We start from the raw sequence: 24723 nt of genomic DNA, 5'->3' as shown, positions 1-24723 counted from the left end.
GCCTTTTTTTTTTCTTCTGTGCTTTTTATTCTTAGGAAGATGTTTCATCACTACAATTCGTAACAACGGCGAAAGTGAGATCTGCAGAAAGCCCCAAAATAATCTATCTCAACAAGAAGCATTTTACACATGTAAGATATATGAAGGCTTATATATGTGGAATACATTGTGGGGTGGGTGATAGGGGGATTTACTGTGCAAAACTACACCAAAAATGTATTACATATTGTGCGCCAAACTTATTATGAGTTTTACATATTACTATTCCTGCTTGGGAAGTTTAAAAAAAGTGGCTATGTAAAGTAGAGTGGCTATGGTGGGTGAGCATCCCCTTAAAGCACCACTCCAGTGTTTTTTTTCTGTGCTGGAGTGGTGCTACTAATTTCACATCTCTGCCCCCATTAATATACTTGCCAGCTGCCGTCTTCCGCTCTTCCTGGCGTCCTGTGGCGCTATTTTGTAACCACAACTTCTGACTGACCAGAAGTCAGAGGTACCGGTCACAAGCTCTCAGTGTAAGTCTATCAGAGCCTCGTTCTGGCCTCTTTCTGCCTCTCATAGACTTAAGGCCCCATCACACTTAGCGACGCAGCAACGATCCCGACAACGATACGACCTGTCAGGGATCGTTGCTGCATCGCTATGTGGTCGCTTGTGAGCTGTCAAACAGGCAGGCTCACCAGCGATCAGGGGAGCAGCGACATCGTGGAAAGAATCTTTCCACGATGTCCTGCTCCTGGTTACCAGCCTGCTGAAGCAGGAGCAGGCTGGTAACCATGATAAACATTGGGTTACTAGGGGCACACGCGCTCCTAGTAACCCGTTGTTTATCATGGTTACCACTCTGCTACGGTGAGCGGGAGGTTACCGCTCACTTTAGCAGGCTTGTGTCCATGATAAACAACGGGTTACTAGGTGTGCGTGTGCCCCTAGTAACCCGATGTTTATCATGGTTACCAGCCTGATCGCTGCTCCCGCTGGTCACACACAGGGATGTGTGCTGACTAGCGGGAGGGCAACGACCAAAAAATGGTCCAGGACACTTTGCAGCGATCAGCGACCTCACAGCAGGGGCCTGATCGCTGCAAAGTGTCACACATAGCGACATCGCTGGTGAGGTCGCTGTTGCGTCACCAAAGCCGTGACACAGCAGCGATCTCGCTAGCGATCTCGCTATGTGAGACGGGGGCTTTACATTGAGCTGTGACTTCTGGATCACCCAGCAAACACTGGAGCTATCCGGCAGCTCACAGTCTGCAGAAGGAGACCAGAGCGGCACCGATAACAGAAGAAGACGGCGGCTGGTAAGTATGAGACTGAGGCAGGGAACTTGTATTAATGATACCACTCTAGCAGTTAAAAATAAAACAATGGAGTGGTGCTTTAAGCTAGTAACCCCTAAATTAAAAACATAAAAGGATTGGGCATGTTGTAATCCAACATGCATCACCAATGTGCTATGTCATTTTTTATTTTACTCGCTTATACACCACCATTAATTCCACAGTGCTTTACAGACATTATCATCACTGTTCACATTGGGGCTCACAATATACATTCCCTATCAGTATGTCTTTGGAGTGTGGGAGGAAACTGGAGCACCCAGAGGAAACCCACACAAACACGGGGAGAACATACAAACTCCTTGCAGATGTTGTCCTTGGTGGGATTTGAACTCAGGGCCCCAGTGCTGCAGTGCTAACCATCGAGTCACAATGCTGCTCACTTTCTTGGGAGCCCATTCACAACCAATAATTTCAGTAGTGTGAAGAAAGACTTTAAACTCCTGAGTTGTAGTTATTTCTTCATTGTGTGACTTTTCCTTTTTCTGCAGGTTCTTCTAGAAGCAGTTCACAATCAAACCCCTAGAAGTCATGTCATATATACAATTATTGGTATAAGCGTATTTCTAGGACTTCTCTTATTTGCACTCATGACATTTATTTTATGGAAGGTAAGATTCTGCCTTTACCATTAACACTATTTTTTTTATAAATGATGACTTGAAGTGGCTCTGTCAACAGATCACACCAGACAAGACGTATACAGCATTAACACTTTCGAGACCTGACAATGTGTCAATTTTGCGTTTCCGTTTTTTTTCTACATGTTCCAAAAAACAATATTTTTTTTCTAACAAACCCACATAAGGGCTTGTTTTTTTATTGCAAGATGAGTTGTAGTTTTGAATGACAGCATTCATTTCACCTTACAAAATACTTACGTTAAGTAAGTAACCATCAAATTGGTTAAAAAGCAGTTAAAGGCAGCATACTCCTTGCATGCGACCTGTGACAAAATGTTCCGGTCGTTAAAGGGATAAATAGATCTGTTAGACCTGATAAGGATGGTGGACTTACTGTGAAAATCCATTTCAGAATGTCTTTCCTAACTGCTATAAAAATGAGCATTCTTACATCAGGATTATACAGTGATCCTTTGCTGGCTTTTAAAGACAGTTCACCAGTTCAGAAGAGGCCATCCGTGTAATACAAGGGTGATTTGAATCTGCATGAACAGGAGCCGTTGCTACCTTATGGCTTTTAGTTGTGGCTCGTAGATGGTGTCCCGGTGGGGGGGTCCTTTTCTATGATGTTTATAATAAATATATTATTAAATTCGAGAGCTGGCTAAACAAGTAATAATCTTTGACAATTCCTTTAAATATTTTATATGGACAAAATGAAAACTAGTTAACAATAAGGCTAAGTAAATCTTGATTTCCCTGGCTGTCGTTCAGAAGGATTTTAGCACCTTCTCTTCCCCTTACGATTTCTTGGTGACACATGTACATTGCTGCGTTCACATGTACAGCACTTGATAATTGAAAAATCTAATCTATTAACCATGTCATCCATCATGATAAAGTTTCCAGAATTTTGCCGATTTCCATTGACGACCAAACTTTACCAAGTCTTCTTCATTGTTTTGTAGATGGGATTCTTCAAGAGAAAATACAAATCATTGGATTCGGACTCGAGTAGAAAAGAAAGTTGGAGCTTCCTTAATGAAGAGGAAAAAGATGAAAAATAAATATATTTCTAGACTTATAGATATTTTAAAAAAACTTCATAAATTATGGGAAAAACCACAAGGAAAAGAAATGATGTTATTTTTCTTTACAGAAGAGAACTGATTTTTTTTCAGGTATTTATCTAGATCTTATCGAGAACTCGTGATGCCTTCAAAGGATGTTTATTTCATGAATGGACATGTTCTTTATATGGACATGTTCAATTAAGGATCTCAGGAAAGTGACAATTTTATATTCATAGAAGATATGCAATTAAACCCAAAGTCAGAGGTTGATGATATTCACCGGTTACAAGACAACACATATTACCAAAGAAAGTGATCTCTGGTGGAAGATCTGAGGTCACAGATGTCTCCCAAACATTGTCTTTCTCTTCAGGTGAAGCAATTTAGATGAACAACACTACGGTTTATAGGATCAACTTGAATTGTATATGTATTAGTTGGCAATGGCCATCAGAATATAGATGGAAATATAGAAAGGACCTACTGAGTGATGAAGAGTTTTTGGTAGGTCCTCCATTGACGTGGACTGAGGTTTTTAGTTCAGTTTCCACCTTCTCCTTTGGTTCTTCATCAATAGTACAGAACCTCACCAAAAACTGAAGTTCTACCCAAAATGTGGTAGTAATGTATTTCTTATATAATTTAGAGGGCTAACTAGGGATTTAGCCTATCAGTGCTGTATGGACAGTAAAGATGGAAGCAAGTAACCCAACATGGAGGACTTGACTGAAGTAAGACTTAAAAGTGCTAGTATCTAACACTGATTGTTCATCTTTATCCAGTCTGGTTCTTTCAAGGGGATGTGCAGGATTATAAAAAACAATGAATTTTACTATTAAATTTCAACAAGCAGGAATCTTGAAACAATGAAGAATATAGAAAATATATTGGAAAAAAATGTCACTATAGTATACCTATTTTTGCTAAAACTGAATACTCCATGAGCTTTAGTTCCCACCCCTGAATGAATGGTTAAGTGAATTAATGAATGAAAGCTATTAGACATGTATACTTGCTGCTTTTTTATATTCTTTGACAAGAGAATAACTATCCTGTCAATTGCACAGAAATCACAAGATGCTGAATAGCAGGTTTGCAACCTGATGCTAAATGTTTGCTGCAGGAGTCCAGGATAGAGGTTAGTGCTGAAGGACCACTGGGACCCCCAATGTACACAATGGACCATATGGTGATAATCTGATTTATTTTCCATAAATGTGGCACTTCCCTTCTACAAATAGCCCTGCAGCGAGTCTCCCCTAGAGCCCTGCTATCAACTACTGGTAAAAACGCAAATAATCTGATAGAAGTTCCCCCGACAGCTCCTGTCATTCACTTTATAGACACATTGTGATAAATCTGTACAAAGTTTTGGTTTATGCTATATCTATTTCGTATTCAAAAACATAGAAAACCGTTTCTAGCCTGGGCTTGTTATTGCAGAAGCACATAAATTTAATTACACATAGTACTTGCACATTACATTTCGTGTAGGACTGCAGAATGTAATATATGTGCACACAGCCTTCTGTGACTAATCCATCAGTTATTAAATACACCCTGATATTACATAGGTTTTCTGATGAAAACAAGTTATTAGCATTAAGTTAATACTTGTTGAATGGCTCGAGCGCCGCTCCATTCATTTCCTATAGGGCTGCCGAGCTCTGCACTCATCTTTCTCCAGCAGCCCCATAGAGATTGAGTAGAGCGGCAGTCGGGCATCCAACCTTCCGCTCGGGGATAAGGGTTCATGCACAGAACCGTAAAAATCGGATGAGTGCTATCTGTCATCTTGTCAGAAAGCACTCGCCCCCATGTTAAAAAAAAAATTGCAGCATGCACAGGTTGCTTCCGATTGTCGGATTGCACTCTGCGATTCATGTCTATGGGTCCGTGGAAAAAAATCAGACCTTACTTGGATGATATCCAAGTGCAGTCCAATTTTCATGAACAGACTAAATGGAGAAGATGGAAAAAACATTTTTTTTATTCTCCTCATTCGAGAAAATCGGATCACACTCTGATCACACCCTGATCACACCCTGATCACACCCTGATCACACCCAGATTACACCCTGATCAGAACCCTAATCACACTCTGATCACACTCTGATCACACCCTGATCACACCCTGATCACACTCTGATCAGCATAAATGGACTGATTTTCTTGGAAGGGAGAAAAAAAGGCATGTGACTCTAGCCTAAAAATGATCCATTCTGCTGATTGATGCAGATCCCAGTGGTCAGACCCCCACTGATCAGTAAGTTTTTACTTATACTGTGGTTAGGTTATAACTTATTATCACTGGACAACCATTTTAAAAACAGTAATTTCTTCTAGTTTTCCACCGATGTTAGCGTTAGCTAATTCTCATTTTACTGGACAATCAGGACGGACCTAGCCTGACTTAGATTATCAGGGTAATTTTCTACTATCAATCAATGTGGTGACAACCATTCTGTAGGCTTCAAGGGGTTCTCCAATTTTCTTGAACTCAAAGGTTGTCCATTGTGAATTGCAAATTGTGGTAAAATATTTTTAAAAATTGAAAATATTTCTCTACTTGAGGCTCTTTTCACACTACGGTCAGAAACTTTGATCGTAGCCTCTGTCAACAGTCTGAGTGGATTTGATGGGAAAAAAAAGCATTTTGCAGGCAGTGCTAATCTTCTTGGCAAAGTGATGGAAACCACACCGAAAATTGACAGAGCCCATTATAAGTTAGTAGGGTTATCTCAGGGTTGACTGTCAAAGTGGTGATGACTCCTATATACAGGACCACAAATGCCGGGGAGTTTCTGGGAAATTTTGTAGGTGTTTCCAGGTGGAACGAGGGCTAGCGTTAAATTTCCCACCATGTGGCATATAAATCATGAACATTTTGAGGTCACCGATTTATATACACATTTACATAATTTGCAATAAATACATGATGGGCATGGTGACGGACTTATACACTGGGTGCAAAAACAATGGATACATTGGAATATATGCAAAAGAAGAACTCAAGCTTATGTAACGATAGCGAATCTATAGGCTGCTCCCGCTGTGCTCGGGCAGCCAGGCAAATGATATACAAGGAAATATGTCAATGAAGTCAGCTGAAAAATGGAAAATAGCTTCGCAAAAAAATAAGTTTATTGCACATTGTTTTATAAAAATGCTACTACAAAAACTAGTGCAAGTTTACAAATTCTATAAAGAAAAAATATATTGTAATATAGGCTGGTCTGCAATCTTTATGTTGTTTAAGAATTTTGTACTATTGTCTAAAGTTTTAATGAGTTGTATGTTTCTGGCTGTAATTGTGTTCCTGTGGACATGGTCCTTTTAATTAAACATTGCCACTGAAATGTCTCTGCTGTCACAAATCAATAAAAATTGCATTTTTAAAAAAACTGAACGTGGGTCGTTTACAAGTTTTTGTTACAAACAGCTGCATTTCACTTTCGCCTCATCCAGTTCCTCTATGTTGCTTCCATATAGATTTATGAGTTCAGGATGTAAGCTGGAAAGTAAAGAAAAGGCAAAGTAAATCGATTGTGATGAAAAAGAAATGGGAAGTTTTGCATTCACAAGTACTTTTTTTTAATTAAAGGGCTTGTCTATTTTAGAAAACTCAATATGACACGCTCTATGAGAGAAATCTAAATTAAAGGGGGCCTTTCACCAAAGTTCTCTTCTTGAACTGGACACAAGGTGTAATTGTGGTAACAGAGTGGAATAAAACGTTTTTGTTAATTTTTAATATTATTTCTCTTTGGTGTGAAGATATTAGCAATCAAAGTGTTTGTCACCTAATGAGTTCATTTTGTTAATTCCAAATGGGTGTTATCAAATAGCAACTCATACAGGGAGAAGTACACGCCCTCAGTGAAAACTATCTGATAACTTCCTCTTGGACTTAAATAAAGTTAACTCATTAGGTACCAAATACTTTGATTGCTAATATCTCCGCAACAGAGAGGCGGAATTAAAAAATAGCAAAAATGTTTTATTCCATTCTGCAGCCACTGTTATATCCTGTGTCCAGTTCAGCATGTAAAATTTGGTGATATGTCCTCTTTAAGGAGGGGTCTCATGCTCTGGAGGATCTTTGACAACAATGCATTACATGGGCAGCTCATTGATTTACAAAGAAGCAGTGTAATGCTCCTCTTCCCAACAAAATGTGGTCAGTTTTTCTTGCTGATGGGTTCCTCCTCAGATAACAGGACACACAGTAAATACAGTAATTAAAGGGAAACTGAGAGCAAATTCATACTGTCCAAACTACATTCAGCATGAATAAGGGACAGACTCATTATTGTAGTCATGTATGTTTTATGCTGAAACGAGAAAACATGCAGTACTTTGAAAAGCCGGCCAAGGGCTATGCGTCTCTGATGACTACTACAAGGTGGGATCCTGGTGTCTTCTCCCTGCCCTGCTCTCCTAGACTGACAGGTCCCTCCCTACAAGGAGAGAACTTTCAGTCAAGCGGGGCAGGGAGAGGCCACCGGGTCCAGCCTCTTACATTAGGCATCAGAGATGTATGGTCCCTGGACGGCTTTTCAAAGTATATTTTTTCTGAAAAGCTGCGACTTTTTAGAGTAAAACTTACACAGCTGCAGTAGTGCAATGAAACTTTAATTCATGCTGCTGGACTGGGCAGAATGAATTATTGGCTTCAGCACTGCAGACAATCACAGACACCAGGAGCGGTGGTGGAGACTCAATGCTGGATCTGGGGAGAGTGCATAAATCAGTTTGTTTCTTTAAAACAAATTGGATCGGGAAGAGGGGTTTTCCGAAACCCATCAACATTTTTTTGCTCCTTATTTTGGGCAACCACTGATTCAGGATCAGAAGTTTGTTATAAAGAGATGTTACATTAGGAAAATGCCAATGACAATAACTTTGTCCCAGGGAGGGATTTACCTAAAAGCTGTCAGCTTTATTACTCACCGCACATGAACTTCAGAGGCGGCCTCCATTAAATCCCCATCAATATTCCATGGATGAACGCCTTCACTTAACCCTGTAGGTGCCTCTCTATTGTGTTCGTATAGGCCATTATCACAGTCATTAATGTCCTGAAGGCACAACTTAACTTCTTTAACCAAGTGAGTTTCAACAAAAGGAAAGTCAAACTAGAAAAAAAATGCCAATTGTAAAACTTTAAAAATATTTCATCACTTTTACAGTGTATACAATACAGTATATTAGAGCCCCTATACAGTACTTTGGTGTATGCAGGAGGTCATCTGTTACCAAGGCAAATATGTGCTGTAACCTACTTGTATGGTGCATACCCATTTCTCTTATAAAATATACACTCGGCATCCTGTCTAGTCTCTTTGACAATGAACTGTTCTAAATAGCATGGGGTGGATTAGAATGGACTAAGCTGCATTAAACTGATTGGGAACTTCCAAATCTGTCACATAATGGCTAATGTACTCTGATGGAGCCCAGGAAGTAAAGACGTCTTAAGAGGTCATCGGCGTTAATCTGCCGGGTATTTAACAATTACTTCTCTACCTGATTTTTCAGAGTCGCGTAGCGCTTCAAATGCTTCACAAACTCTGGTCGGGAAGTATCTCGTACAATTATCAGAGCCATTGTGCCATCATTCAATCTAAAAGAATAAGAAGATAAAATATGACAATGATAATACATGATATTATTAAAGGTAAATAATTTGTCATTAATATTTGAGCAAAGTAAAGAGTCACAGTGATCCAAGGTTTTTGTCATCTAAGATATCGTAGCTTTGTCATGTCACAGTGAACCCGGTAGATTAGAGCCTAGAGGGATTAACAAAGGGGTTTCAACCACTATGGTGTTTACAATTTATCTTTAGGATACGTTATCAATGTCATAGCATAGCACCCCCACCGTTCAGGCCAGATCGAAAGAGTATACAGAGAGTGTCTAAGGGGAAACGTTTCTCCTTGTGGAGAGTGACAAGCTAGTGTAAGTAGACATATAGGCCATGAAATTCTCCTCTGGGAAGGTAAATATGCAAATAGCCCCTCCAAATCAGTTTGCCTGCTTTGCACTTGACGCACCCCTGGGCCTGTGTCGCGCAGCGTTGCGCACGCGGGAGCTTACCCGGAGCCGGATCTGTTGAGGGTTGTAGTCTCGTGGCGGTGACCCAGTCCGTGCCCAGGGAGTCAGACTAAGTGGCGCTGTATTAGTGGTAGATGTTGTACGACTACGCCACCCGTTGAATGCAGCGAAGGAGCTGCCGCTGCAGGGCAGACCGCTGAGGCCGGTGGTAGGATTGTGCAGCGTGATAGTATCACCCCCAACGGGAGGGGTATGGCCTCAGGGCAGCCGACGTGGATGATGGGGGTAGCAGGAACCACTCGGAGACGGTACGGTGTAGTTCAGGGTCTTTACTGGTGACAAAGATAGACCCTCCCGGAGTACTAGCTAGCGATTGGGGCCTGGTCAGTCCTTGAGCAGATGGGATCTCCCCTAGCCAGGCGGAGTTGTAGGCCTCCCAAACTAACTGTACTCTTCTGGCTACCTTGCTAGAGGCGGGTATAAGTAGCCCACATCCCTGAGTGTACCGTGTGGTGCTCACCCGTATGGCCGGTGACTCGGGGCCTTCTAGTAGCTTCCGCTCCACGACGGCGGTGCTGGTCCCACGCGTGTGACCGTGCCTTCGGGTTTCTTGGCCAGAGGACCTGAAATCCCCTGCCGGTCGGTTTCTGCTGCTGGATAGGAGTTAGTCCCCACAGCCTCGGACTCCGGGTCCGGTGATAGCTTCTCAGTCAGGGCGAGCTCTGCAGCTGCCAGCCCCTGACTCCTTATAGCACTGCTCCACAGAGCTCCTGATGTTCTTTTCCTAGATCTGCTTCTCTTCTCTGTCTCTACTTCTTCTCTACTCACTAACCCTGCCTCAGCCCTAGGTTTATATAGGGGAAGTTCTTCCCCTCCCAGGACTGGGCAGGAGGTGTGGCATGCACAGGATCCCTGACCAAGAGACCTCCCACCTGCTCTCAGACATAACATTGCCGTTACTGTGGAAACCAGACCCCTGGGGTGCCACATTCCCCCCTAGTGAAATTTAGTACTCCGGGACTAAACATATTTTTAGAAAAACATAACAAGGTATAAACAATAATAATACAATAAGAAAAACACATAAAGATGGTTACGGAGTGTCCGCAACCGGGTGCAGTCTTTGAAGAAAAGCAAGGTGTCCATTTCACCAAAACAGGGAGACGTAACCAGGTAGGGGTCTGTCCTGCCCCGAGTCCTTAACAGTCTTTAGTCCATTCCTAGGTTACGCTCCAACCATGTACAAGGATTCCCGGTAAATCCACCAAGGACTCCTATAAATAACTAGAAACACATAATTATACACAAGCAACAAGAAAAACAGGTAACCACAAATAAAACAATTTATACACTTCAAATCCTCCAACGTGCGGGTAACTGGCCTCTAGTGGCCCTAGTGGACCTACGGAGCTGACTGTCTAGCCCTGAACTACAGGGTGTAGGAGCTGTCAAGGGTAAACTGGGCAGCTGTCTACCGGCTCTTTGGCTCACTAGGGGTACGGCAGGCTCACTATAAGCAGAGGGTTGATCCTCCTGTTCTGCTTGTGTGGAGTCTTCTGCCTCCTGGACCGGCTGCTCTTCCAGCTCTACCTGTTGCTCCGTAGGCACTTGGGATGCTGGTTGGAGGAACGTGAGGACGGGTACCACAACTGCACCATTGACTTGAGTCCAGGACCGAGGGAAGTCTCCGAATACAGTACTAACCATATCCTCCCTTTCCTCTACGGGTCGATGATCTTCTTGTTCCTCTTCAGGGTTCCGTAGCTGTTCAGGACACTTCTTCAGGTGATCCCGGGATACAATGGCTATGGTCTCCCCTCCGTCTTTACTGATGGTACAGACTTTCGGGTTCTCGTGGCTTGAGGGCAGTACGGTGTACGGGTCCTTCTCCCACTGGTCGTCCAACTTGTGGAGCCGTCTTTTCCTCTTCAAGACCTGCTCTCCGGGTACCAGGGGAACAGCGGGAGCATACTGGTTGTAAGTTTTCTCTTGTCTTTCCCTAGCCTGACAGAGACTTCGCTCCACGCTCTCCTGTACTTTCCGGTACTGCTGCTGCCTCTCTGTGTCCCAGTCTGCTTCTGGTGAAGTGTCCTCGGGTGTCAGGACTCCCATTTCCAGGTCAACAGGTAACTTACCAGGTCTCGCCCTCATTAGGTAAGCCGGGGTACAGTTGGTGGAACCTACCGGGATGTGGTTGTATAGGTCCACCAGATCGGGCAGCTTCTCAGGCCACAGACTGCGTTCTTCCAGTGGCAACGTTTTCAGGAGATCCATTACCACCTGGTTCATTTTCTCACAAAGTCCATTAGTTTGCGGATGATAGGGTGTCGTCCTTATCTTCCGGCAGCCATACAGATTGCAGAATTCCTGGAAGACCTCCGCTTCAAAGGCAGGTCCCTGGTCCGTCAGCACTTGGTCCGGGTACCCGTGTGGACGGCAGAAGTGCTGCTGGAAGGCTCTAGCTGCTGTTTGAGCCGTTAAGTCCTTAACGGGGACGACAACCAAGAACCGGGAGTAATGATCCACAATGGTTAACGCGTAGACGTAGCCACTTCTGCTTGGGGTCAGTTTTACATGATCCAAGGCTACCAGTTCCAACGGCTGCCGGGTGACGATGGACTGCAGGGGAGTCTTCTGGCTGGCACGGTCCTTCCTTCTTAGGTTGCACGGGCCACAGTCTCTGCACCACCTCTCGATGGTTCCCCTCATGCCTACCCAGTGGAACCGCCCACGCAGCAGGAACTCCAGCTTCTTCCATCCGAAGTGTCCAGCCCCGTCGTGGTATGCCTCCATCACCATGGCTGCGTCTCTCCGTGGCACCACTACTTGCCAGATTAGTTCATGCGTCCGGGAGTTAACCATTCTGCGGCACAACTTCCCCTTGTAAAGGAACAGTCGACTCTTCTCAGCCCACAGTTGCTTGGCTTCCTCCGGAGTCTCTGGGTCAAGGCGAGCCTCTGGCCGAGTCAGCATCTCCTTCACCAGCCGGACGGCAGGGTCACTGTCTTGCGTTTCCTCCCAGTTGTAGTGAGGCAAGGGGTTAAACGTAGCGGCTTGCTTACTCCTTACCCGATGGGAATACTGGATAGTCCCATGACGGTGGAACGCGGGGAGTTCGACTTCTTCCAGTCCCTCTGGATCTTCTCCTACGTCCGGTAGGTTTGGCATCCTGGACAGGGCGTCCGCGTTGGTATTGGAGCGTCCTGCCCGGTATTTGATTGTGAACTCGTAGTTGGACAGACGGGCCATCCATCTCTGCTCTAGGGCACCGAGTCTTGCCGTGTCCAGGTGTGTCAACGGGTTGTTATCCGTGTACACGGTGAACCGGGAAGAAGCGAGGTAGTGCTTAAAGCGTTCAGTGACTGCCCACACCACTGCCAGGAACTCTAGCTTAAATGAGCTGTAATTCTCAGGGTTTCTTTCGGTGGGTCGCAGTTTTCGGCTAGCGTAAGCGATTACTCGTTCTTTCCCCTGCTGGATCTGGGACAGTACGGCTCCTAGCCCAATGTTACTTGCGTCGGTGTAGAGGATAAAGGGCTGGCTGTAATCAGGGTACGCCAGGATTTCATCCCCCGTGAGGGCCATCTTCAGCTGGCGGAAGGACTCTTCTTCTAACTTCTCCCATTTGAAGGGCGGCTTCTGGTTCTTGGCCTTCCGGGACTGGCCTATCAGGAGGTCCTGCATAGGAGCTGCCTTTTTGGTGAAACCGGGGATGAATCTGCGGTAATAGCCTACCAACCCGAGGAACTGCCGCACTTCCTTTACACTGGAGGGACTTGGCCATTCCTTAATTGCGGTGATCTTATCAGGGTCGGGAGCCACTCCGTCAGCGCTCACCACGTGTCCCAGGTACTGCACCTTTGGTTTCAAGAGGTGACACTTGGAGGGTTTTACCTTTAAGCCGTAGCTTGCCAGAGCTTCGAACACTTCCGCCAGGTGTTTCAGGTGGTCCTCATAAGTCTTGGAATATACGATGACATCGTCCAGGTACAACAGGACCGTCTCGAAGTTTCTGTGGCCCAGACAGCACTCCATTAATCGTTGGAAGGTTCCCGGTGCGTTGCAGAGTCCGAACGGCATACAGGTAAACTCGCTAAGTCCCATCGGGGTGGTGAATGCGGTCTTCTCCCGGTCCGCCTCTGCTACAGGAACCTGCCAGTACCCGCTAGTGAGATCCAAGGTAGAGAAGAAGTTAGCAGATCTTAAAGCAGCCAAAGACTCCTCTATCCTTGGTAAGGGGTACGCATCCTTGTGTGTGATACGGTTAATTTTCCGGTAATCTACACACATCCTCATGGTGTTGTCTTTCTTTTTGACTAAGACTAGTGGAGCTGCCCAGGGGCTACAGCTATCCCTGATCACCCCAGCCTCCTTCATGTCCCTAAGCATCCCCTTGGCGTGTTGGTAGTGTGCAGGGGGTACGGGTCGATACCTCTCTTTTATGGGAAGATGGTCTCCCGTGGGGATGTGGTGTTCTACCCCCTTGACTCGCCCGATGTCTAACGGGTGTTTACTAAACACTCTCTCGTACTCTTGAACCACCCGATAGACTCCCTGTTTCTGGTGTGAGGGAGTGGAGTCAGTACCCAAATGTAGTTGCTGACACCAGTCCTCCATTGTTTCTTTAGAGCCGTTACCTTCCTCCGGGGAAGATGGAGGCAAGGGTTCTACGGACTGTATGGAATTTTGATTGATGGTATACAATTTGGCTAGCGTGGCATACCGGGGCAGGTACACTTCCCTCTTCCCGATATTTATTATGCGAACGGGCACCCTCCCATGGCGTACATTGACCACCCCCCGTGCTGTCAAAATGGTGGGCCTACTGTCTGAGTAAACTGGTTCTACCATTGCCTGGTAATCTCTACCTCTCAGACCAATAGCTGCCCGGCACCAAATCATCATTTCACTTTTTGGGGGCATGGCAATAGGGAAAGGGTCACACATTCTTACGCTACCAATCTCACCACCGGAGAGTTCTATCTGTTGCCGTCGCATCAGTGCCCGGATCTCTTTCTGGAGCACTCGCTGCTGGCCGGAGCTGGCGTTCTTGGCAACCTGTTGTAAAAGGAAAATCACCTCTGCAAGACAATTTTCAATTACATTAGTTCCTAGAGTTATCTTTGGGTGACTCTCGTGTTTGTCAATGTCTACAATGATCAGTCCCTGTGCTGCCAGTTCGACTCTACCGATTTTAATGGTCACCTCTTTAAATCCAATCTGTGGCACGGGCTGACCATTGCTGGCGATGATACTCAAGTCGTCGTCAGGGTAGCGGGTGATATCCGAGTCATTCCAGTACTGCTTGAAGAGCACGTACGGGATAGTGGTGACCTGTGACCCGGTGTCCAATAGGGCACTCATAGGGATGCCATCCAGTACCACAGGCAAGACTGGACGTCCTCCCACATATCTGTCGCGCCAGTTCGATGGGCCTGATGATCTTTTTCCTGGGGTTTGGCCCTCTACCCCAGGTTGTGCCAGTTTAAAGGACAGTACCTTGCCATATGTCCGGGTTGATTGCAGCGGCGGCAGATGGGTTGTCCGTCCTCGTTGTATCGGTCGCTGGGTCTTCCTCTGGCCGGTGGGGTCCTCCTTGGTCGACGCCACGGGATGTCCTCCGGTCCGGATGCCAGCTGGATCTTCCCTGGAGTGGAAACCTGTAAAGACTGCACAGTTCGGGTTAGCGCGGCAACGCTTTTAGCTAGCTCTTGGACCTGATGGTGCAGGTCTGGAGCCGGGTCATTGTTCAAAGCCTGCGCATCAGCTCCCACTGGCCCTGCCGACAAGGGTGCCGCCTCCTGGTGGTAAGTGGTAGTGGGGCGTCTGTGGGTCACAACGCCACCTGGTGCCGGTTCTCGGAGCACCCGGATGGCTCTGTCCTTGAACTGTGCAAATCCCAGATGAGGGTCCTGTAAGGCCATTGCCCGCAACTGGGTTCGGTGGGCATTGCAATATAAACCCTCTATAAATTGTTCAGTCAACAGCCTGTCCTCGTCTCCCACGCCGTCAGGGTCGGTCTGCTTAATGGCTCTCAGGGCCTCTTGTAGGTTCAGGGCATAGTCCCTTATACTCTCATGTGCCCGCTGTTTGCACCCGTAGAATCTAAGCTTGATCTCGGCTGAGGTGCGGGTATCAAAGGTGTCCCTCAGCCGGGTTAGTATCTCTGCGACAGTCCTCCTCCCAGGTGGCCAGGACTTTACCTCCCTTTGGGCTGCCCCGGTTAATTGGGCCACCAGGATGCTCACTTTTTGCTCCTCTGTGAGGGGATACACCTGGAAGAGGCTATCCAGCTTTTCTCCAAAGTCATGCAGGGTATGTGACTCCCCTGAGTACTGGGGTAGCCAGGCTGCCCCCGGGATATAGGGCATGGTGAAAGGCATGACCGCAACGGCGGTGGCGCTGGCGGGGGTTGAAGCGGTGAAGCTCTCCTCCGTATCCGACATCCTTCTCCCCCCTAGTGGACCGTGGCCTACCTTGCGATGATCCTCTTCCGTAGGCCGCGGCTCCGCAGTGGATCGTCAGGGTTGAGGACCTTCCGTCGCGCTCCTGTGACGTCAGCGTCTGCTGGGCTCCTTCCAGGACCTTACGCGACGTCTGGACGTGAGGCGGGGCTTCAGTTCTCGCGTGCTTTTGGAGTCCACGCCCCTCTTCTTCCCGCGCGGCGTCTTCAAGATGGCGTCCAACGGCGGGAAAACTCCACGGAAGGCGGGAAGAAGGCTGAAGATGGCGGGAATCTTCACCACTGGTAAGTTTGAACAGTCTTTTTCAGGCACGCAGTACCCGGTGGTTGCGGGCACGAAATCCTGCCGACTACGCCAAAAGTTGACGCACCCCTGGGCCTGTGTTGCGCAGCGTTGCGCACGCGGGAGCTTACCCGGAGCCGGATCTGTTGAGGGTTGTAGTCTCGTGGCGGTGACCCGGTCCATGCCCAGGGAGTCAGACTAAGTGGCGCTGTATTAGTGGTAGATGTTGTACGACTACGCCACCCGTTGAATGCAGCGAAGGAGCTGCCGCTGCAGGGCAGACCGCTGAGGCCGGTGGTAGGATTGTGCAGCGTGATAGTATCACCCCCAACGGGAGGGGTATGGCCTCAGGGCAGCCGACGTGGATGATGGGGGTAGCAGGAACCACTCGGAGACGGTACGGTGTAGTTCAGGGTCTTTACTGGTGACAAAGATAGACCCTCCCGGAGTACTGGCTAGCGATTGGGGCCTGGTCAGTCCTTGAGCAGATGGGATCTCCCCTAGCCAGGCGGAATTGTAGGCCTCCCAAACTAACTGTACTCTTCTGGCTACCTTGCTAGAGGCGGGTATAAGTAGCCCACATCCCTGAGTGTACCGTGTGGTGCTCACCCGTATGGCCGGTGACTCGGGGCCTTCTAGTAGCTTCCGCTCCACGACGGCGGTGCTGGTCCCACGCGTGTGACCGTGCCTTCGGGTTTCTTGGCCAGAGGACCTGAAATCCCCTGCCGGTCGGTTTCTGCTGCTGGATAGGAGTTAGTCCCCACAGCCTCGGACTCCGGGTCCGGTGATAGCTTCTCAGTCAGGGCGAGCTCTGCAGCTGCCAGCCCCTGACTCCTTATAGCACTGCTCCACAGAGCTCCTGATGTTCTTTTCCTAGATCTGCTTCTCTTCTCTGTCTCTACTTCTTCTCTACTCACTAACCCTGCCTCAGCCCTAGGTTTATATAGGGGAAGTTCTTCCCCTCCCAGGACTGGGCAGGAGGTGTGGCATGCACAGGATCCCTGACCAAGAGACCTCCCACCTGCTCTCAGACATAACATTGCCGTTACTGTGGAAACCAGACCCCTGGGGTGCCACACACTCATGAAAGGCAAAAAGCCCAAAACATGGAGTATCTGGTTTGACTTCTTATTCTAAGTCATATGGCAAGGCTCGATAAATGGTTGATATTGATTTATAGGATTGTTACATCCTAGAGGTGGAGCTAGGGTTCAGCCCTCTACCTTTCTAATGAGGCTATTTGCAATGTGTAGTGTGGAACAGCACAGCTTCATCATACTGGCTGCTGCAATTCAGCAACTATTAAAATAATAGGAGCTAATCTGCAGCACCTGTCAATAATAGTTTCTGATCTGCAGCACCTGGCAATATTAGTTTCTGATCTGCAGCACCTGGCAATATTAGTTTCTGATCTGCAGCACCTGGCAATAATAGCAGCTGATCTGCAGCACCCAACAGTTAGGGTGCTCTCACACTACGTTTTGGCACCCGTTCGTTAGTCCTGTATGGGCTTATGTCCAAATTCCCAGTAAAATGGGATTTGGGTGTATTCACCAACAGGGCCATAGACTATAATGGTGCCGACAGAACGAACGTGTGCTCTGTCGAGCATCATTTTAGGGCATGTACGCCTACTGGAGGCAGACACTCAGACATAGTAGACTGCATCTGGGTGTCCGTCTCCAGTAGGCGTAAATACCCAAAAATGATACCCAACAGTATTATGAGCTGATCTGCAGCACCTGGCAAGTATAGGAGCTGATCTACAGTATCCAGCAGTAATAGGAGCTGATTCACAGTACAGGCAGTAATAGGAGCTGATCTGGAGTACCCGACAGTAATAGGAGCTGATCAGCAGCAACTAGCAATTATAGGAGCTAATCTACAGTATCCAGCAGTAATAGGAGCTGATTCACAGTACAGGCAGTAATAGGAGCTGATCTGGAGTACCCGACAGTAATAGGAGCTGATCTGCCGCACCTAGCAATTATAGGAGCTTATCTGGAGTACCCAACAGTATTAGGAGCTGATCTACAGCACCTAGCAATTATACGAGCTAATCTATAGTATCCAGCAGTAATAGGAGCTGATTCGCAGTACGTGCAGTAATAGGAGCTGATCTGGAGTACCCGACAGTAATAGGAGCTGATCAGCAGCAACTAGCAATTATAGGAGCTAATCTACAGTATCCAGCAGTAATAGGAGCTGATCCGCAGTACAGGCAGTAATAGGAGCAGATCTGGAGCGTCTACCAATTATAGGAACTGATCTGCAGTATCCAGCAGTAACAGGAGCTGATCTGCAGTATCCAACAATAATAGGAGCTGATCTGCAGTATCAGACAATAATAGGAGCTGATCTGCAGTATCCGGCAGTAACAGGAGCTGATCTTCAGTATCCAGCAGTAATAGGAGCTGATCTGCAGTATCCAGCAGTAATAGGAGCTGATCTGCAGTATCCGGCAGTAATAGGAGCTGATCTGCAGTATCCGGCAGTAATAGGAGCTGATCTGCAGTATCCGGCAGTAATAGGAGCTGATCTGCAGTATCCAGCAGTAATAGGAGCTGATCTGCAGTATCCGGCAGTAATAGGAGCTGATCTGCAGTATCCGGCAGTAATAGGAACTGATCTGCAGTATCCGGCAGTAATAGGAACTGATCTGCAGTATCCGGCAGTAATAGGAGCTGATCTGCAGTATCCAGCAGTAACAGGAGCTGATCTGCAGTATCCAACAATAATAGGAGCTGATCTGCAGTATCCGACAATAATAGGAGCTGATCTGCAGTATCCGGCAGTAACAGGAGCTGATCTTCAGTATCCAGCAGTCATAGGAGCGGATCTGCAGTATCCGGCAGTAATAGGAGCTGATCTGCAGTATCCGGCAGTAATAGGAGCTGATCTGCAGTATCCGGCAGTAATAGGAGCTGATCTGCAGTACCCGGCAGTAAAAGGAGTTGATCTGCTGTATCCAGCAGTAAAAGGAGTTGAGCTGCAGTATCTGGTAGAGGGCACAAGACAGTGTGAAGGAGCTGTCCTGTCCCGTTCCATACATTGTTTCTGTCTGGGCTCTGTCAACAATTGAAACAGCTGATTGGTAGATGTGTTGGCCCCTACCAATCTGATATTGATGACTATCGTAAAGATACTGTAAGTCAACAATATCAAAGTAGTAGAATATCACCTTTAAGACTGCATAATACAGGAAACATGTTTATAGCTCTAACCCATACTTAAGCATGCTTCATACTAATAACAGAGCTTATAAACATGAATTTATATAAACATACATGCCTTGCTCAGCGTGCAAATTGTCTCTTGAGGTGGGAAGAGGACTTGAACACACATTGGATTCAGCAATCATAAAAGTTAATATCAACCCTTAAACAAGCCTTGCCACATAACGTAGGATAAGAAGTCAAACCAGAAACTCCACTTGCAGACACGTGCTTAAGGGTGTTTGCCACTCATCAGTGCAAAGCAAATCTAATTTGGCTGGGTGAGAGGCTTTTCAAAGAGTCTCGTTTTTTGTCTGACATTTACTGCCATATGCACATTATATTGCCAGTAAATTTCATCAAATCCAGGCGTATTTGCCATCTTTTACCTAATGTATGTTAACTGCACTATTTAAAGAGAATGTAATCGGAAAATCATTTGTAATTTCCATCAAGTTTTTGTGTTACAAATTTATTTTTCAAAAATCTTGATATTTGTTATCATCAGTGTGAAGACACAGGGTCTACCATGGGCATAATACTACTCAGACAACACAGGGTGAAGGTAAAACAGTGTGACAATATATTATTTAACCACCTAACAGACAATAAACATATAGAACAGCCCCAGAAAATACCTAAGATGGTGCAAAATTACACAGTCTGACCCTTCTGCTGGCCCGGTGGGAATAGAGCAGCTGCGACTTTGGGACTTCCAGGGCCAACTACCTCAACCAGTGGCCCCCGCTTATGGCAGACTCCCACAGAGAGGAGATAGTGGCAAGCTTAGAAAGCTGACAGTCCATCAAGGTACAAGGCCAGGAGACCCGAGGGTCCCACCCAGGCCTTTCCGAGAGTTTCCATGGAGTCAGATGACCTACTGGTCCCAATCTGACTTCTCTGAATGTCTCAATGGGTTCCAGGTGACCGGAGGGTCCCACCTGGCAACCCCAAAAAACATATCCATAGGACCAGGTGACTTCATCGTCCCAACCTGGTCTCCCCAAATTTATCCATGGGTTCTCTGATGATCAATGGAGCAGATCTGTATCTTTCCAGTCAGGGCAGTGTATCCTTAGGCCGGAATCATGTAGAATCCAAATCTGTGTCTCTCGGGATAAAGCCATGCTACCAAGCTGATGTCCTGAAGATTCTGTTTGATCTTTGATTTTCCTTGTAAAGTCTCTCTTTCAATTCTGACTGTTACAGAGGCATACAGTGGGGAAAAAAAGTATTTAGTCAGCCACCAATTGTGCACGTTCTCTCACTTAAAAAGATGAGAGGCCTGTAATTGACATCATAGGTAGACCTCAACTATGAGAGACAAAATGAGAAAACAAATCCTGAAAATCACATTGTCTTTTTTCAAATTTTGGTGGAAAATAAGTATTTGGTCAATTACAAAAGTTCATCTCAATACTTTGTTATATATCCTTTGTTGGCAATGACAGAGGTCAAACGTTTTCTGTAAGTCTTCACAAGGTTAACACACACTGTTGCTGGTATGTTGGCCCATTCCTCCACGCAGATCTCCTCTAGAGCAGTGATGTTTTGGGGCTGTCGCTGGGCAACACAGACTTTCAAATCCCTCCAAAGGCTAGGCCACTCCAGGACCTTGAAATGCTTCTTACGAAGCCACTCCTTTGTTGCCCTGGTGGTGTGCTTGGGATCATTGTCATGCTGAAAGACCCAGCCATGTTTCATCTTCAATGCCTTTGCTGATGGAAGGAGGTTTGCACTCAAAATCTCACGATACATGGCCCCATTCATTCTTTCATGTACACGGATCAGTCGTCCTGGTCCCTTGACAGAGAAACAGCCCCAAAGCATGATGTTGCGACCCCCATGCTTCACAGTAGGTATGGTGTTCTTTGGATGCAACTCAGCATGTTAGAATCTCTGTTGTTTTACTATCGGCCATCTTGTTGTGGTTTGCTGGCTTCTAGTCTTTTCCTCTGGTGCTGGGTTTCTTGGTCACGTGATCTCTGCACTCTTTATTACCCAGCACCTGGCCCCCATTCCCTGCTGGACATCAGTGTTGTAACGCTCGTGCTCTGGCTAAGTAGCTTGGTTTAGTTCTTCTTGCTTTGGACAATTGTTATCCTGAGACTTCTTGTTCCACCAGTTTTGTTTCCTTTAATTTTCGTTTCTGCAACTAACTTTTCTGTTAGGAGGTCTCCTGCTTTTGCTCCCAGCCCTTAGATCTTTTAGGGACCCCTTTCCCTTACCTACAGGTCTTCGATTGAGTTCAGTGCAGGAGTTTCGGTGGGGCTATTCATAAGGAATAGGGCACCCACCCGAGCATAGGGTAAAGCTGAGTCTCAGTGCAGGGACAGCTTTTCCCTCCTATTCCTTAGTTCTAAGTTGCAGAACATAACACAGCATTCTTTCTCCTCCAAACACGACGAGTTGTGTTTCTACCAAACAGTTCTACTTTGGTTTCATCTGACCATATGACATTCTCCCAATACTCTTCTGGATAATCCAAATGCTCTCTAGCAAACTTGAGATGGGCTGAGTCTCAGTGCAGGGACAGCTTTTCCTCCTATTCCTTAGTTCTAAGTTGCAGAATAAAACAGTATGTCCAGCCACGTTTAAAAAAAAATATATATATATATATTTTTTTTTTCTTCTCCTCTCCTATTTCTGGATTTTCTTCCATCCAGGAGCTTGCTCAACGCTTGCAAGGGCTGACTGGAGGTTGCCGATCTTCAGCAGTACGTGAGTAAATACCCTGCAGAACGCTATGAAGAACCTAAGGTAGGATTACCTGAGTGTTTCTTGGGGAAACGACAGGATTCTTTTTCATTTAAAAATGCTTGTTTGTTGTATTTTCGGCTCAGACCTAGATCTTCTGGTAGTGAACTACAGCTTGTAGGAATTATTATGTCTCTGTTGCATAAGGAACCTCAAATCTGGGCTTTTTCCTTGTCTCATGATGATCACTGTCTGAGGTCTGTGGAGGCATTTTTTGATGCCATGAGTTTGCTGTATGATGATCCTGATTGGGTTGCATCAGCTGAGGCAGAGCTCAGACGTCTCAAACAGGGTTCTCTTGATGCTGAGAGTTATTGCACCCTGTTCAGACGATGGTCTATAGAGGTCAGGTGGAATGACTCTGCACTCAATTTCAGTTTCTGGCAGGCTTGAATGAAAGGGTTGAAGATTTGCTCATTTCATTCCCTGCACCTGATACTCTGCAAGTTGCCATGCAGTTAGCTATCCGTGTGGATAGAAGGTTGAGGGCTAGACAGATTGAGGAGAAGTTTCCTGTATTGTTGGATTCTGTTTCTCACGATATTCCTGCCGACACTGGGGAACCTATGCAGGTCAGGGCAATGTCATCCCGTTCCAGGGAGAGGGACAGGAGGTTCTCTGAGGGACTTTGCTTGTATTGCGGTAAGGCTGATCATTTTTTAAAGCAACGTGAGGTTCGCTTAAGGAAAGAAAAAAAAATGATCAGTAGAAATAACACTCCCATTCGCATTGTGTTTTTACGTTCGGCTGGGGTGTTTTTTTCCTGGTAATGCCACCTGTCAGGGTTGTTTGATTGAGTTTCAGGTTATGGTGGATTGTGGTTCTGCACTTAATTTCATTTATCAACAATTTCTTGAAAAGTATAAGTCTGATTCTGAACCTTTGTCGTCTCCTTTTCCTGTGGTGGCGATTGATAATAGTCCCCTGGAGCATGGGAGCATTCTTTGAAAGGTCACTGGGTTTCCGCTTACTATAAATATGGAACATCAGGAGCAGATTGACTTATTAGTACTTGCTAAATTGCCTTTCCTGGTCGTCCTGGGATTGCCCTGGTTAAAAGTGCATAATCCTTTGCTGGACTGGTCGTCTGGATCCATAAGATCCTGGGGTCAGGGGTGTTATGGTAAGTGTTGTAATGTTCACATTGAGGCTGTTGTGAAGGGGGAGTTACCTGAACCTATTCAGGATTTTTGGAGGTTTTTTTCGGAGGTGGAGTCGAAAGCTTTACTACCTCATATAGATTATGATTGCGCTATTGACTTCGTCCCTGATGCTAAGCTCCCTAAGAGCCTGTTGTTTAATCTGACAATTCCCAAGAGGGAGGCTTTGAAGGAGTACCTTCAGACTAGTTTAGCTGCAGGTCACATAAGACCCTCTAAGTCTCCTGTGGCGGTTGGGTTCTTTTTTGTTGAAAAGAAGGATGGGGGTCTTAAGCCATGTCTGGATTTTTGGGAGATTAATAGGATCACTGTGAGCAATCCTTACCCGTTACCACTTATTCCGGATTTGTTTAACCAATTGACCGGAGCTAAATGGTTTTCTAAGATTGACCTTTGTGGGGCATATAATTTGCTGCGGGTGAAGGACGGAGATGAATGGAAGAGAGCTTTTCACTCCCCGGAAGGACATTTTGAGTGTTTGGTGATGCCTTTTGGGCTTACTAATGCCCCTGCATTTTTTCAAAATTTCATAAATTACATTCTGAGACCCTTGATCGTTAGGAGTGTTATTGTTTATCTGGATGATATTTTGATTTATTCATCGGATCTTGAGTCTCATTGGCAGAGAGTCCGCGAAGTTCTTCAGATACTGAGAGATAACACACTCTTTGCTAAATTGGAGAAGTGTCAGTTTGCTGTCCAGAAAATTAGTTTTTTGGGTTACTTTGTCTCTTGTGATGGCTTTGAGATGAACCTGGTGAAAATTCAGGCTGTGCTGGAGTGGCCGAGGCCTGAGGGTTTGAAGTCCGTACAGAGGTTTTTGGGGTTGCCAATTATTACAGGAAATACATTAAGAATTTCTCTGTCATCGCTAAACCCATTACTGATCTCACCAAGAAGGGTGCTAATACAGTCCAATGGTTCACTGAGGCTCTTGAAGCTTTTGAGTATCTCAAGGAGAGGTTCAGCTCTGCTCCTCTTCTTATCCAGACAGATGAGACCAAGCCATTTTTGGTTGAGGTGGATGCCTCATCTATAGGCGTAGGGGCAGTTCTGTCCCAGGAGGGTGAGGATGGGGTGCATCCCTGCGCTTTTTTTTCAAAAAAAATTTCTGAGACAGAGCTCAGCTATGATGTTGGGAATCATGAGTTGTTGGCCATTAAACTCACGTTTGAGCATTGGCGACATTTTTTGGAGGAGGCTCGCCATCCTATACAGGTTTTCACTGATCATAAAAATTTGATTTATCTGGACGCAGCTAAACGTTTGAATGCCCGTCAGGCTAGGTGGGCACTGTTTTTTGCCCGGTTCAATTTTTCCGTAACCTTTGTCCCGGGGACAAAGAATATTAAGGCTGATGCTTTGTCTTGTAGTTTCTCTCCAGCGGTGAATGCTGAGAGGGAGGAGTGTATTTTGCAGAGAGGGGTGGTGGTGGCTGCATTGGATTCCGAGTTGGAGAATAGCATCCTAGGAGCTTAGAGTGCGGCACCAACTAACACTCCGTGTGGTAAATTGTTTGTGCCTAGAGCCTTGAGGAGAGCGTTGTTTGTTGAATGTCATGAGTCTCGGTTGTTGGGTCACCCAGGGATTTCGGAAACTAGGAAGTCTGTTGGTCGGAGTTTCTGGTGGCCAGGGTGGCAAAGTGAAGTTATCAAGTGGGTGCGTCAGTGTTCTGTATGCGCTAGGTCGAAGGCCTCTCACGCTCCGGCTGTGGGGTTGCTATGCCCCTTGGAAGTTCCTAGTTCA

General features: G+C 46.1%; 2 protein-coding genes across 2 annotated transcripts in view; one reads left to right on the top strand and one right to left on the bottom strand.

Annotated features, from left to right (window-relative positions):
• Positions 1-5002, top strand: part of ITGA4 (integrin subunit alpha 4) — a 229014-nt gene extending 224012 nt beyond the window's left edge. Inside the window, exons 26-28 of the mRNA XM_073646796.1 lie at positions 36-131; positions 1835-1954; positions 2935-5002. Coding sequence (XP_073502897.1) covers positions 36-131; positions 1835-1954; positions 2935-3033 — 315 coding nt within the window. The 3' untranslated portion in view covers positions 3034-5002. The remainder of the gene's footprint in view (positions 1-35; positions 132-1834; positions 1955-2934) is intronic.
• Positions 5003-6206: 1204 nt separating this feature from the next.
• CERKL (CERK like autophagy regulator) overlaps positions 6207-24723 on the bottom strand; it is a 162560-nt gene continuing 144043 nt past the window's right edge. The window contains exons 11-13 of the mRNA XM_073646798.1: positions 8569-8665; positions 7993-8177; positions 6207-6553 (exon numbers count right to left, since the gene is read on the bottom strand). Of these exons, the coding sequence (XP_073502899.1) occupies positions 6472-6553; positions 7993-8177; positions 8569-8665 (364 nt within the window). The 3' untranslated portion in view covers positions 6207-6471. The remainder of the gene's footprint in view (positions 6554-7992; positions 8178-8568; positions 8666-24723) is intronic.

This window comes from Phyllobates terribilis, unplaced genomic scaffold, assembly GCF_046119375.1.
Source record: "Phyllobates terribilis strain yellow unplaced genomic scaffold, ASM4611937v1 Scaffold_9__5_contigs__length_417890890, whole genome shotgun sequence".
NCBI classification, from domain to species: domain Eukaryota; kingdom Metazoa; phylum Chordata; class Amphibia; order Anura; family Dendrobatidae; genus Phyllobates; species Phyllobates terribilis.
Note: the sequence above shows the minus strand (reverse complement) of the source record. Positions and strands in the feature narration are given on the sequence as shown.